This window comes from Clinocottus analis, unplaced genomic scaffold (assembly GCF_023055335.1).
Source record: "Clinocottus analis isolate CAN_PGR_092001 unplaced genomic scaffold, fCliAna1.0.p SCAF_8, whole genome shotgun sequence".
NCBI classification, from domain to species: Eukaryota; Metazoa; Chordata; class Actinopteri; order Perciformes; family Cottidae; genus Clinocottus; species Clinocottus analis.
Window position 1 is genome coordinate 21,449,136 of NW_027176240.1, and position 14,278 is coordinate 21,463,413.

At 43.9% G+C, this 14,278-nt stretch overlaps 1 protein-coding gene across 1 annotated transcript in view; it reads left to right on the forward strand.

Annotated features, from left to right (window-relative positions):
* The window catches only part of LOC137779860 (cytosolic phospholipase A2 zeta-like), a 12,070-nt gene extending 10,873 nt beyond the window's left edge, over positions 1-1,197 (forward strand). Inside the window, exons 14-16 of the mRNA XM_068568064.1 lie at positions 1-53; positions 135-321; positions 622-1,197. The exon at positions 1-53 is cut by the window's left edge and continues 120 nt beyond it. Coding sequence (XP_068424165.1) covers positions 1-53; positions 135-321; positions 622-836 — 455 coding nt within the window. The 3' untranslated portion in view covers positions 837-1,197. The remainder of the gene's footprint in view (positions 54-134; positions 322-621) is intronic.
* The last annotated feature ends 13,081 nt before the right edge of the window (positions 1,198-14,278 follow it).

Genomic DNA, 14,278 nt, shown 5'->3' on the forward strand with positions numbered 1-14,278 from the left:
TGGACCTCATCATATCTCTGAGTTACTCCTGGGAACCAGAGCGCATCCTCCGGGTAAACAGAATGAGCATCATTTTTTTCTAAATGTCCTTCATCAACATTAACAATACTCTCTGATCATGTCCAATCCATCAGGTCCTGGAGAAGACAGCTGCTTACTGTAAAGACCATGACATCCCCTTTCCCAATGCTGATTTTGCCAGTCTGGAAAAGGAGCCTCAAAAGGAGTTCTACATCTTCGAGGATAAGGAGAACCCCAAGGCCCCGATAGTGGTTCACTTCCCACTGGTCAATGTCACCTACAAGCAGTTCAAACAACCAGGTATGCCCATTGGAAGTAGCTGAAGCTCACCGCAACAATGTTGCTTATATTGCTTTATTCTTTTTGTTGTTCTTGAGCTGGATATCTTCAAACAATAGCAATGCACCAATAGGATGTGACCTTTCTCTGCAAGGTAGTCTCGTTATCGTAGAAGTCATGTCAGGATCTTCAACTTGAAAGGCAACGAAACTGCCGGATGTCTTTCTACATCCAATAAGAACTAGACCTATACTTGTGTATTATAATGTGCTTAATAGGACGTGATTTAACCAATTATATCATTATCTTATGACTTTACAGGCGTCAAGCGTGAGACGGAGGAAGAGATCCGAGCTGGGGAGGTGGATGTGAGCAGCAAGAACTCTCCATACGTCACCAAGAAGTTGACCTACACAGAAAAGGATTATGATGCTCTGGTGGACCTGACCACTTACAACATATTAAACAACAAGAAGAGCATCCTTGGAGCCTTGCGTAAGGCTATGGAGAGGAGCGCATCCAAGACAAAGAAATAAGTGATCAGATTTACAGCGACAGGTTTATCAATGTTGCCTCGACAAGTCAGCTTTGTTCATTGCCACATCTCTATATTAATGCTACAGTAATTAGGGCACAGGATATTTACTCAACATTATAAACTACTGTTTCATAAATAAGCATCAATGTCTTACAGTACTTTGTACTTCCAGTAGGCCTTTGAAGGTATTTTACAAGGGCACCGTGTCAACCAATGCCACGCTCCAAACAAATAGGGAGCAGCCTTTCACCTCGGTCCATGTCAGGGTAAATAATTTGTTTTATCATTCAAATCTTCAAACAAAAATACAGAAATACCTTGCGTTCTTTCCATTTGTTTTGTTGTCTGAATCAAAAAAGAAGTACTAAACTCAAATAACAAGCTGTTTTTTGTAAATCTCTTTTTTGATCTTTGCTTTTGTCGACACAAACAAAACAAGTGACCCAGAAATATGAGTATTTCAAAATGGAAGCCAAGGCATTAGCATGACTATATGCAATACATTATTATTTAAAGTATGTGAGGCAAGTGCATACCAGGGTAGAATTAATAAGAATACATTTTATGTGTACTTTACAAGGTACTCAGGGCATTTTGCACTCCCTATGACTGCAAACACATTCGCATCTCACACGCTGTGGAACAGAGAAGGGTTTATATATCCACCTTTCTCTGCATTATCTATCATCTATCTTCAATATGTATGTTTTATTTCTTATAATAAGGCTTTCTAGGGCTAAGGTGTTTTGGCGCTGCAGACCACATAACGGTAGCAGCTATTACCTGGTGGTGGAGTACTTATATAGTGTGTTTACTCTACATAATAATACATGTTTGATATTTGTAACTGATGTAATCTGTATGATGTATTTCCTTGTTTACATGCTTTACCAATACGTCCTGTTTTACTATGTACTACTGAGAAGTCACTGTAAGGGATCCTTGATTGTCTTGAGCTGTGAGCAGGTGTTGTCAACTAGTCCTGACTGAGTGTCAGTATAATTTGATATTAAACGTTAAAGAGCTTCGCAGAAAGGTCAGGAAAGGGGGAGGTAGATCCCCTCTAACCCGGGGCCACAGGTAGACCCCCTTTAGCCCGGGGCCACAGGTAGATCTACTCGAACCCGGGGCCACAGGTAAATCTCCTCTAGCCCGGGGCCACAGGTAGATCTCCTCTAACCCGCGGCCACAGGTAGATCTCCTCTAGCCCGGGGCCACAGGTAGATCTCCTCTAACCCGGGGCCACAGGTAGACCCCCTTTAGCCCGGGGCCACAGGTAGATCTCCTCTAACCCGGGGCCACAGGTAGATCCCCTCTAACCCGGGGCCACAGGTAGATCTCCTCTAACCCGGGGCCACAGGTAGATCCCCTCTAACCCGTAGGACACTGATATGTCAGGTCGGTCATAGATATTGATTTTTCAAATCTCCTACTTTTTGGCAAAACACTTTGCTCATTAGCTCGAGTTTTTAATTCTTTACGGGTGTTGCGAAATATTTAGCTCTTCCTTTATTATCTGGTGTTGAAATAAATTGGAACTGCATTGCAGTTTAACGAAATAACTTGTTTATAGCCTTTTTGATCGGTTAATTAATCAGATTCAGATCCGAATCCTCTGGTGTCTCATCACCTTTTAAAGGCACTTGCATATGTGATACATACCCATGTGTTACATCTAAAGTTGCAGAGCAATCTCAGCTCTCTATATAATGAGGCACCATTGCCATAAGGCTAAAGTGTTAAAAGAAAATATGACCCTAAAGCTGAAAAATGTCATCTCAATTTTGGAAATTGTTCATATCTCTTGTGAAAACCATTACTTTACTCAGGTGGTCGAATGGTTTTTCGGTACTAGAAATTGGTTTACCAAAGGTCTGAGGTTCACAAAAGCAGTAAAATATATGAATACAATTATAGATACATGTAAATAAATGTATTGTTAGACACCAGATTGATGGATCCAAACTTCATTAAGAACACACAAAATTAAAAAGTGGTTTGCTTGCCGTCTTGTGGAAAGCATAAAATATATTTTATGAAACTGACACTCACCGGAGACAGATGGACAGGCGCTCCTTATCTGACATTGAACGCCTGTAGTTGGTGTCCAACCGAGAGATCCTGGCAAGGATCCGAGCCAACAGGTCATCAAACTGGCTAGCCTGAAGTAGCGCTGGAAGCGGCCGTCATCCAGACGCAGTTCCTGGAGGAGTTGGTGAAATTCAGCGAGCTTTGTGCGGGTACGGATGACGTTTTGAACCCAAACACGAGGGTGTTTAATGTTCCTGCGTGCCGGGAGGGCGTGACTTAAGACCGGAATGAGTGACAGTCATGCGTGAGACGATACCTCCGTCTCTCTGCTCCTCTCTGCCGGCGGTCCCCCAGTGGCGCGAGTTTCTCCCGCGACTGTCTGTTTGGGGTAAATAGGATGTCTGTGCAGCGAATAGGTTTACAGATGCGCTCCTTAGCGCCATCTATCGTCGGGGAGTTTAAAAAGAAACCAACTCACTTCAGACTCTTTTTTTCCCCGTGAGATATTGGTTGTGTGGCGTGTGAAAAAATGAAAAAGCGCGTGTCACACGTTGAAACCGCGAGAGTTGGTGGCCCTAAGTTTAGGTTAGCTAGTGAGGCTATGTTGGGCTAACAGGGCTCTCAAGTCTTAAATCACGCCCTCCCGCTACACATCATATTTTTCACGCTGAAAAAAAAATCCAGGCTATTTAATGTGCCGCTGCGCGTAGACATGACCTGGTCGCGCGCTGCCCTCACCACGGTGGAATCAAGCCCCTCCCCCCGTGAGGAGCCACTCATCAGCCAATCAAAAAAAGAAAAGAAATGGGCGACAACCAATCAGAAAAACGTATCTTTTGCATGTATTGTATCCGGGTAAGGTGTAATGACAGGCGGGACTGGAGCCGTCCGGTGGCGCGTATTTGTCGTAGCCACCGTCGCTTCTCTCTCTCTCTCACCGTCTCCCTCTCCCCTCTTCTCTCCACTCCCCCCCTCCTCCTCCGCCCCCGTTGACGACGACGGCTCCAGGGGGATATATGTCAGGCTTGCCTGCCTTCAAAACTTGAGAGCCCTGGGCTACCTACAGGAACGTGACCGGGTCAATTTAGGTTAGCTAGTGAGGCTATCTGCAGCTAGCTACAGGAACGTGACCGGGTCAATTTAGGTTAGCTAGTGAGGCTATGTGCAGCTAGCTACAGGAACGTGACCGGGTCAATTTAGGTTAGCTAGTGAGGCTATGTGCAGCTAGCTACAGGAACGTGACCGGGTCAATTTAGGTTAGCTAGTGAGGCTATGTGCAGCTAGCTACAGGAACGTGACCGGGTCAATTTAGGTTAGCTAGTGAGGCTATGTGCAGCTAGCTACAGGAACGTGAGTAGGTCAGTTTAGGTTAGCTAGTGAGGCTATGTGCAGCTAGCTACAGGAACGTGACCGGGTCAATTTAGGTTAGCTAGTGAGGCTATGTGCAGCTAGCTACAGGAACGTGACCGGGTCAGTTTATGTTAGCTAGTGAGGCTATGTGCTGCTAACTACAGGAATGTGACCGGGTCAGTTTATGGCTAATCGCTAGTCAGGGTGCTCACTGTTTGACTTTTTTTGAATCGAGAAACTGCTGTTAAATATTAAATCTGTCAACTCAAACTTTATGGAACGGATCCAAAGGTTTGGAGCCAGGAAAACATATTCAACAGCAGTTTCTCGATTTCAAAGAAATCAAACAATGAGCATTTATTAACGGGTTACCTTGCCCAGCCAAAGGATAGAAAAGTGATAGTTTTTCACCTCCTCTGGATCCAGATTGAAGACTTTTCTGTTTGCTGGATGCCTTTTAATTGAACCAGATTCAAGGATATTTATCAATTTCTACATTTCACTACTGAATTTTCTTTCTTAAACTGCATTGCAACTTTTATGCTATTTTATTTTAGCTTTCTAATGTTTTGCTGACAGTTTTTAATGTGTAAATAAAATTTCTTAATTGTTTTTACATTTAATTTGCGTTGTGTTTTGATGCTTTTTATCATTTTGTGTTGCACTTTGAACCACTGACGATACAGACGACTCTGCTGCCTTCCTCTTCCTCCTCCTCTTCCTCCCAAACACTGCAGATATTCAACTCAAAGTCCTGTGGCGTGTACAACGGAATTAAATCAAATTGAATCAACTTCAAAACTCTTAAAAAAAACACAATTACACAAATCAGCAAAGAATCCAAGTGCCCTGAGGCCTCAGCAGCAGACGCGGATCTTCACTGTGTGAAGAAGTGATGAAGAAGTGATGAAGACAAGCTGCTCCTCTTCTTCATCAGTGAGTTTAACGGTGGGCTGGGTCACCATCTAACCAGGAGACGTGCAGCGAACCCGTCTGAAGGTTTAATCAAACCGATGACAAGCTGGTTTTGACTTTTTCTTTCTTCCTTGAGCCTCTGAGCGCCCGGCGTTCCCTCCAGAGGCCACACGATGGCCTCAGAGGCTCACGAGTCCAACGTCTCAACTGAGGGACATGAAACAACGGTGATCTGATTCTGTGTCCCACAACCTTCTGCGTTGGGGGAGCTCAGGATCTTTTGCCTCATATGCAAATCTACGACTGCTGATGTTTCCCAGCGTCATCATTTATAGTGAGGAATCAGCCCTTTGATTATTTAAATACATATATGATAGAATGTGTATGTCTGCCAGAGTTATATCCATGCAAGCAGCAATTATGTAGTTAAAATGTAAATATAATAAAATAGCTACATGGAAAAGGAGAGAAAAATTGATTCAAAATATGGAATCATGTCTGAGGTTGTTAGGGTTAGTTAAGCCAGATAACCAAAAGATAACCTGGTTATGTTGAGCCTGCTTCGTGGTTCTGGCCCCAGGATGGTAAAGAGCACGCTGCGTTGCTAAATAATAAGTATTTTATGATGATATACTCGTAATATGAACATCCTTACAGACTGAACATGTACATCCTGACATCCTGACATCCTGAGACAACTGAACACGCTGCATCTCTTCTTGTCAAAGCTGAGATTTCACGACGTCTAAAAGTCTTTTGCTTCTCATTACATTCACATTAATACATTTGTATTAATAACCTATTATTGGGATAGTGGGGCTACAATTTGATATAATAATGGATTATTTAAAAAATAGGAGAAAGAAAATGGCTTGACAAATCAACCTTTTAGTAAAATGTCAGTGCTGTTTGACCAAAGGCCAAAAATATTCTGTTTTCAGTGAATTATCTTGATTATCACAAATGTCGCTGATTCATTTTCCATCAATCCATTGATTGACAGGTCCTCTCGGTCGTCTTTGTGACGTGTGAATATTCTGTAAGCGACGCAGAACATTTCAAACCGGTTCTCTCTCGTGGGGATGTTGAGGCCTTCTACAATCTTCTCATCTGCAACCAAAAAAAAAAACTGATTTACTGTCTGAAAAACTAAAAGTTGATGAAGCGCCAAGGCCGTCTTTTATATGGCAGGAGGGGAATTAAAAGGATGTTTTTTTATTAGACATGTTTATACCACACTGGATCCCTTTTCTTGTTCAGGTTGTATGAGAATGATTCAATAAATGATGCGCAGGTATGAAAAACAGTGTGATGGTGATGTATATTTTAATTTCACAGTCAACAACATGACTGCTTGTGACTGAATGCGTATTCTTCAGAACGTCCTTTCATCTCCCTGTAGGACTGATGCTTGGCTTCCATGTGAGCAACCTGACGTACGGATTGTTCTGGATGATAAAAACATCTCGTCAAACACTTTCACATTTATAAAAACCCACAGAAACAGCAGAGCAATGGGTAAACTCTTCCTCGCAGCTCATTTGCTCGTCTCGGTGTTCATCGCTGGATCGGTTCTCCCGCTCTTCACGATACAATACAGTCACGATACTTAAGTCCCGATACGATATTATCGCGATACATAGAGTATCGCGTTATAATTCGATTTATTTTTTAAAAATGTCAAATGGTCATTTGGTCAAATGTCAAACTTTGTCAACAAAAAGTAAATTGATTTCATTTCCGGAACAAAACGTTTAGAATTGATTAAATAAAAGATCGATACTCGGCTTCAGTGTATCGATACAATATCGCTACGTAAAATATCGCGATACTGTGCTGTATTGATTTTTCCCCTCACCCCTCCTCTGTAGAGTCCTGGTCCTTTATTTTCTCACAACTCTTCTCTCATCATGTGTTGACTGCAACTAAGTGCTTCCTCCTATTTTCGGCCTCTGAATGAGGTGTGTGTGTGTGTGTGTGTGTGTGTGTGTGTGTGTAAACTATTCACACACGCAATGTTATGCCGTTTTATAGTGTTGATTGGGATCAATGGACCAACAATGTTTGTGTTGTAATGCAATCATTACAATTACATTTTATTAAATGACATTCATGCTTTTTTTTAATGTTCCACAACATTTTAAATGTGTTTCTTTCTGTAAATGTTCCCCTTTGAGAAGACATTTGTGATTTTGTAGCTTTACGAATGAAACGGACGTGACTGCTCAACCTTTTCAAAAACATATTCATGGGTTTGGTGTTAATATTGTGATCATTGCGTCACTGTCAATGTGTGTTGGCATCATGTTGTGTAGCTGATCCATAGCAGCTCATATCCTCATATTAACATAAAAAGACTATCAGTGGTTTCTAACCGTTGTGTTATTGTAAACTATTTCCCCAGGATGCTAATCATAAAGATGGTCTTATTTCCAACACTATTACAACAACATATTGTTTGAAAAAAAGGTTTTTAATGATGTATGCCAGAAACAGGCTGGGAGTTGTTGACAACACAACATAAATATCACTCATCCTTTAATAGTTAATGCACATTTCTTCTCTCAGGGCCTCAGCGTACGTTAGCAGGTCAGTGCAAGTCATTTTGCTCATTTTGAACTGCGTACTGTACCACGCTGTGCTCTGGTTGTGTGTCTCCCGACACGCCGCCGTCTCACAGCTTTCTGTGTGACAGCTGTGTGCAGCGTGGCGGCGGCGGCGGCGCCCAGCAGGAACGATCCGCTGTGGCTCTTCATCCCCCGGTACAGTGAGGATGAGGTTAAACAGCGAGCGGCGCGGCGCCACAGTCGAGCCGGCCGTGTTTCCAAACACTCCCAAAAGATTTGCCCTGATCAAGGAAAAAGAAAAAAAGAAAATCCATCTGCAGGCGAGCGGGCTGAGTGGCCCGAGGAGAAGAAAAACATGATTTATTTTCAAAGCTTTTATGACGCTTTCCATTGTCCCGCTCACGTTTTCGTCTGGATGCACACGACGCCGGCCGACGGGGAAGCAACTGTTGCAGAGACACAAAGGAGCCGCTCAAATTACACCTGCGACAATTACTACAGCAAGGTGCTGCCTGCGGGACAAAAGAGTGTTATCTAAAACTACTCAGGGAGAAAAGTACAGGAAGAGAAAACGATTACCGCCGAGGCTTTGTTTGGTTTTAGGCCGTCTGGTATGTCACACACATGCCATTGTGTTGCCGACAGCAAATTACTATTTTCTGTCTTTACAACGTAAAAGAACATGTTGCCAACCACGAGAAATACAAATGACACCTGAGCTGCACAGTCAATACGCATCCGACGTGTATATTCCATAGATTATACATGATGATGACAGAACGATGCAATCCACAGCCTCCAAACTGAAACTCTGTCTGTAAGAAAGTTAACCCCTTTTTCCCTGTTTGAGTCGTCGTAGGAACCTCAAATTAACAATACTTGTGTTTATTGTATGTATTTGTTCAGCAAAGTCTTCGGAAAAAAATGTATATCTGCAAAAAAATCTTTTAAAAAGATATTTTGATGGTAACTATGAACATCCAGCATGATATGAGCCAGATTCTCCAAAAAAAGCCTCCTGGAGCGTCAATAAGACACCTTTTTGGAAAGATTAGGACCTAAAGAATCAGAATCTGCAACGAAAATCACAATAAAACAAAGTGTTGGTCTGTTAGGAAGGAGTTTCAGTCAAGAAACTGTGTCGTTTGGTTCAAAAATGGAAAAATGATGTATTTTAAAGCCAAAAGATTGTCTAAATGGGGCATGCTGGGACTTAAAATGGCAGCGGGATGATTTCCGCGCACGCTTTCTAAAAGGTTAATGCTGTAAAACATTCAGCAGCGTTTTAGAAAGCTGGACGACGTCTACACCTCCACAGACTCACACCTCCGTCACACAAATGAAACAAAGGGAACGAGGACAAAAACACAGCGAGGGGAGCCGGTCGTGCCGCGAAAAACCGTGACGTTTTCTGCAAATAGCTAAACAGTTCAGGGAATAAAACCAGAGCGCTGGTCAATCAGGCTTTGGGTACACACACACACACACACACACGCACGCTACGTGTTAGCAGGGTGCATTTATGAACGCTTCATGGGATTTACTGACACTTCATAAATGGATTAAAACAATTAAAGCACATCTTTGGATCTTTTCTACACAGTCGTATTAATACATCTGTAATCTCTCCTGCCGTCGCTGCAGCTCGCTCCTCGTCTGCAGCGTATTAGCTGAGCGGATTATCTGGAAGCCCTCGGTGTCCATTAACAATAGAGTTGTCACCGGCCTGAGAACATACGCCGCTCACACACAGCAATTAATCCCAATTATTAGCTCGGCTGTCAGAACCGCTCCGAGTTAATAACGTGCCAACTTCAACCAGCCGCGACGAAGGTTAATTGGCAGGAAAGTTTGTTTTCACAACACCGTCAGCGGCGGCGAGCGCCATATTCATAAAGCACCAAGGATTTTGAAGTGAAGGAGACGAATGGCTCGCTGGTGGAAACCATCAGTGCCAGCGAGGCCCTCCTCCTCCATACATGGAAACAAGCTCTTTATCCGGAGGGTTCAAGAACAGCTTGCTCTCTTCCCGTGGAACATAATCAGCACATTTGTAAACGTTAAAGCGGGGCTTTTGAAACGCCGCCATTCATCTTGAGTTACCGCGCTGTCGTTCAGACATCAAGGCTCCCCGAGCCTCGACCCGACCGCGCACAAGAGAACCTAAAAGGCTTTGCCACAAAGTGCCGAGTAGCTCCGGGTCCTAATAACAGGAACCACAAAGAGCCGCCTCATGGGAAGCATTAACGCTGCGTTAGGCACACGGACGCGTCGCCGGCTCTTTGACTGTGTTAACTGACTATTTATGTTGGGCGCAGGAGAAGCGTTTTAAATAAACATGCCCACAGGTCTGGAGCAAATGAAAGAGGAACCATTTTACCTTCCAAATAACTTGGAATCTCACCTGGTCGTGTTCGGGGTGTGATTTGCTTCCCGGGACACTTTCATACCGCTATCAGACGTTCAGCGCGTTCACACAACAGCTCTAAGTAAAGAATGAACGCCGGCGTGTGAACTCGGTGGCGTTGCGGCGCGTCGTGTCGCGTCGGGTCACCGCAGCCTTGTTGTGTTGAAATGACGCCGGTAATAGTGATGATAATGCTGGTGATTTGACCACCGTGTGTGTGTGTGTGTGTGTGTGTGTGTGTGTGTGTGTGGGAGGACACTTGACTTCCAGTATAAATACACATGAAGGAATATATATTCATAGATTCATCTTCTGCATTTCTTTCATGCCACACTTTGTGTTGTGATTGAGGGAGAGTTGAAGGCCAGCTGAAGACGCCCTCGTGCCAAATTGTATTGGATGAAATGCAAATATATATATATATATATATATATATATATATATATATATATATATATATATATATATATATATATATATACGTCAGCCATATTCACCAAGGCTGAATCAAACACTGCTGTGTCATATAAAGAACGATTTTGTCATCACATTATGGGCGCTTCTTTGCAGTGCCAATGTGCTAAACTATTATTAAAAGAAATGCTCGGGTGACGCGTGATGACCTTTTTTAAGTGGCTTGAACACAATCTGAAGCAACAGAAAGGTTGTTTGGTTGTGGAGTAAAAAATGCTGCACACATCTGTGTTTCATGTTTTCATTTATTCTGAACTGTCCTATTGATTTTTCTTCACGACGGCTTTGCTGGTAATTGGTGATGGGAATATAACTCGCAACAGAAAATAATACATTAAATATATTTAAAACAAAACATTTCATATCCATGACCAGGTTTACTGCTTAAATAATCTAGTAATTTATTACATGAGACGTGTTAAACAGCTCAGTTAAGAACGGCTATGTTTAAATAAATAGTCTAGAATGTTACTTCTGGAGTTCCTCAAGGCACCGTGTGAGAGACACTAGTGCAGTGTCTTCTGGGGCATTCTTGTTTATCCGGTGGTTGGATAAACCATCTGTCAATCAAACTCACTCCTCTGGTTGTGTAGAAGTCTATGCTTCATGTGTTAAAGCTGCATTCTCTCTCCTGACCACCAGGGGGCGACTCCTCTGGTTGTATAGAAGTCTATGCTTCATGTGTTGAAGCTGCATTCTCTCTCCTGACCACCAGGGGGCGACTCCTCTGGTTGTATAGAAGTCTATGCTTCATGTGTTGAAGCTGCATTCTCTCTCCTGACCACCAGGGGGCGACTCCTCTGGTTGTATAGAAGTCTATGCTTCACGTGTTGAAGCTGCATTCTCTCTCCTGACCACCAGGGGGCGACTCCTCTGGTTGTATAGAAGTCTATGCTTCATGTGTTAAAGCTGCATTCTCTCTCCTGACCACCAGGGGGCGACTCCTCTGGTTGTATAGAAGTCTATGCTTCATGTGTTAAAGCTGCTTTCTCTCTTCCGACCACCAGGGGGCGACTCCTCTGGTTGTATAGAAGTCTGTGCTTCATGTGTTAAAGCTGCATTCTCTCTCCTGACCACCAGGGGGCGACTCCTCTGGTTGTATAGAAGTCTATGCTTCATGTGTTAAAGCTGCATTCTCTCTCCTGACCACCAGGGGGCGACTCCTCTGGTTGTATAGAAGTCTACGCTTCATGTCTTGAAGCGGCATTCTCTCTCCTGACCACCAGGGGGTGACTCCTCTGGTTGTATAGAAGTCTATGTTTCATGTGTTGAAGCTGCATTCTCTCTCCTGACCACCAGGGGGTGACTCCTCTGGTTGTATAGAAGTCCATGCTTCATGTGTTAAAGCTGCAAGTCCAATATTTACACCTCAAACTGTTACACTGCTACAAAACCCAACAGTGGCCAGTAGGCAGCGCAACACTTAGCTAGCACAAGTGCTGTGTTGTGCGACACTGTGACGTTGTGTATCTGTACAAAACACTGGAACACACACATTTAATCCCAGCCAGCTCGAGCTGCAGCCGTGATATTATTAATCTGTCAATTGACACGTTCACATGATCATTACCATAACCCTCAGGCTGAATTATGTTTAAATATTTCGTACGTCTCCGATATTAAAGTTTTCTGGTGATGAAGAAAACCCTTCATCATCATCATCAGCTCGTCCTGCTGCTCAGCGTCATGGAGGCTGACGGGGATTTCCCTTCCCTGCCGTCACTTGTGTGACGTCTTCCTCTCCTTCAGGACAGACTCACGCCGCTGCAGCAGAACTTCACTTCACGTTTCACATGTTCTGACTTCACGTGTCCGTGTTTCACATACCAGACACATACATGCAGGTGTGTGCGCTTCCATTTCTACCAGTTTCAATGACATACAGTCATTTACCAATGGAACGTGTGTGTGTGTGTGTGTGTGTGTGTGTGTGTGTGTTGTACTAGAGCAGTGGTCCTCAGATGTGTGTGTGTGTGTGTGTGTGTGTGTGTGTGTGCGTGTGCGTGTGTGTGTGTGTTGTACTGGAGCAGTGGTCCTCAAGTGTGTGTGTGTGTGTGTGTGTGTGTGTGTGTGTGTGTTGTACTAGAGCAGTGGTCCTTAAATGTGTGTGTGTGTGTGTGTGTGTGTGTGTGTGTGTGTGTGTGTGCGTGTGTGTGTGTGTGTTGTACTGGAGCAGTGGTCCTCAAGTGTGTGTGTGTGTGTGTGTGTGTGTGTGTGTGTGTGTGTGTGTGTGTGTGTGTGTTGTACTAGAGCAGTGGTCCTTAAATGTGTGTGTGTGTGTGTGTGTGTGTGTGTGTGTGTTGTACTAGAGCAGTGGTCCTCAAATGTGTGGATGTGTGTGTGTGTGTGTGTGTGTGTGTGTGTGTGTGTGTGTGTGTGTGTGTACCACTTGAGGTACGTGAGATGTAAAAATATATGCTCAAAATTAGCATCCTTGTATATCCTTTAAAAATTGTTATTTAATAAATATTTAATAAAAAGTATGAGTCCATACATTGAATTATTTATATTTTATATTAAATCAGACCCGGAGGCCACAGTGCTGTGAATTAAATTACTTTTACTCTTTAACCCTCGTGTGGAGTTCATTTTTGTGTTACTCAGGAGGTGTTGTGGGTCTGCTGGACCCGCTGTATTTTTCTTTTTTTTTTAATTCAACACAATCAAACAATTTTACATTAAAATACTCAACAGATGTTTTCTTCCTCTCAATTAGAAGCAATATAAACATCAAATACGGGGCGTGAGCTCGCTGTCTGGGCCGAGCAGCTCGTTTCACTAAATAAATAAAACCAAAAATGTGTCGCGCTAGTTGGCGAACATCACTCAAAAGAGGTTGAGAACCTCTGCTCTCGACATCACGACAGCAAACACGCAGCGTTCTTCACACATTGCGGCGTCGAGTGTCTTATATTTGTGTGGAAAGCGAGCGCATCGGTCTTTTCATTGTGTGCAGCCGAGAGGCCGAGACGCAGCGTCCTCAATTCCTTTCCCAGGCCGAGGCGCCGCTCCGCCAGCTCCAGAAGCCCGGCTCCCCCTTACAGACGCTCCCTTCTTCGCCTCCTTTTTACCTTTTTTCCCCCAGACAATGGCCGCTGCCCCTCTTCAAGCTGCCGCCCCCCCAAACACCCGGTGAATAAAGTTAGTCCAACATGCGGCCCTTAAACCCACCCCGAGACCGCTGCCGGGCAGCCACACTCGCAGAATTGTTTGTTAATAGTCCAATTAGATAATTGCCATCTTTCACTCCTTTTCCTCCCCGTTTCCCATAAAGGCATGAATGGCACTCGGGGCGGGGGGGCAGATTTAAGAGGGCTTCTGGCCAGCTAAGGTGACAAGAAGGGCCAGAGAATGCTCCTTGCACCGGGCCGCGGGTCTGAATTGAATCATTGTGGCCTAATCAATGGTCTTATTGGATTACTGGCCACTGCTGTGTTCAGAGATATTGTTGCGCTGACAATGAACATAGCTTAGAGTTGGTGGTTGGTGGTTGGGTGGGTGTGTGGTGGGCTGGGAGGCGAGAGGAAGGGGCCATTGCAGAGGTATGCCTGTGAGAGGGAGAGTGTAGGCAGCCTAAACACTAATGACAAGCTTTGTTCCCTCTTCTTCTTCTTTTTTTGCCGTTTTTTCCGAACGTGCGGGTTAAGAATATGAGAGCTGGAGGTGGCTTCTGGGTTGCGATCATTTCAAAGCTGG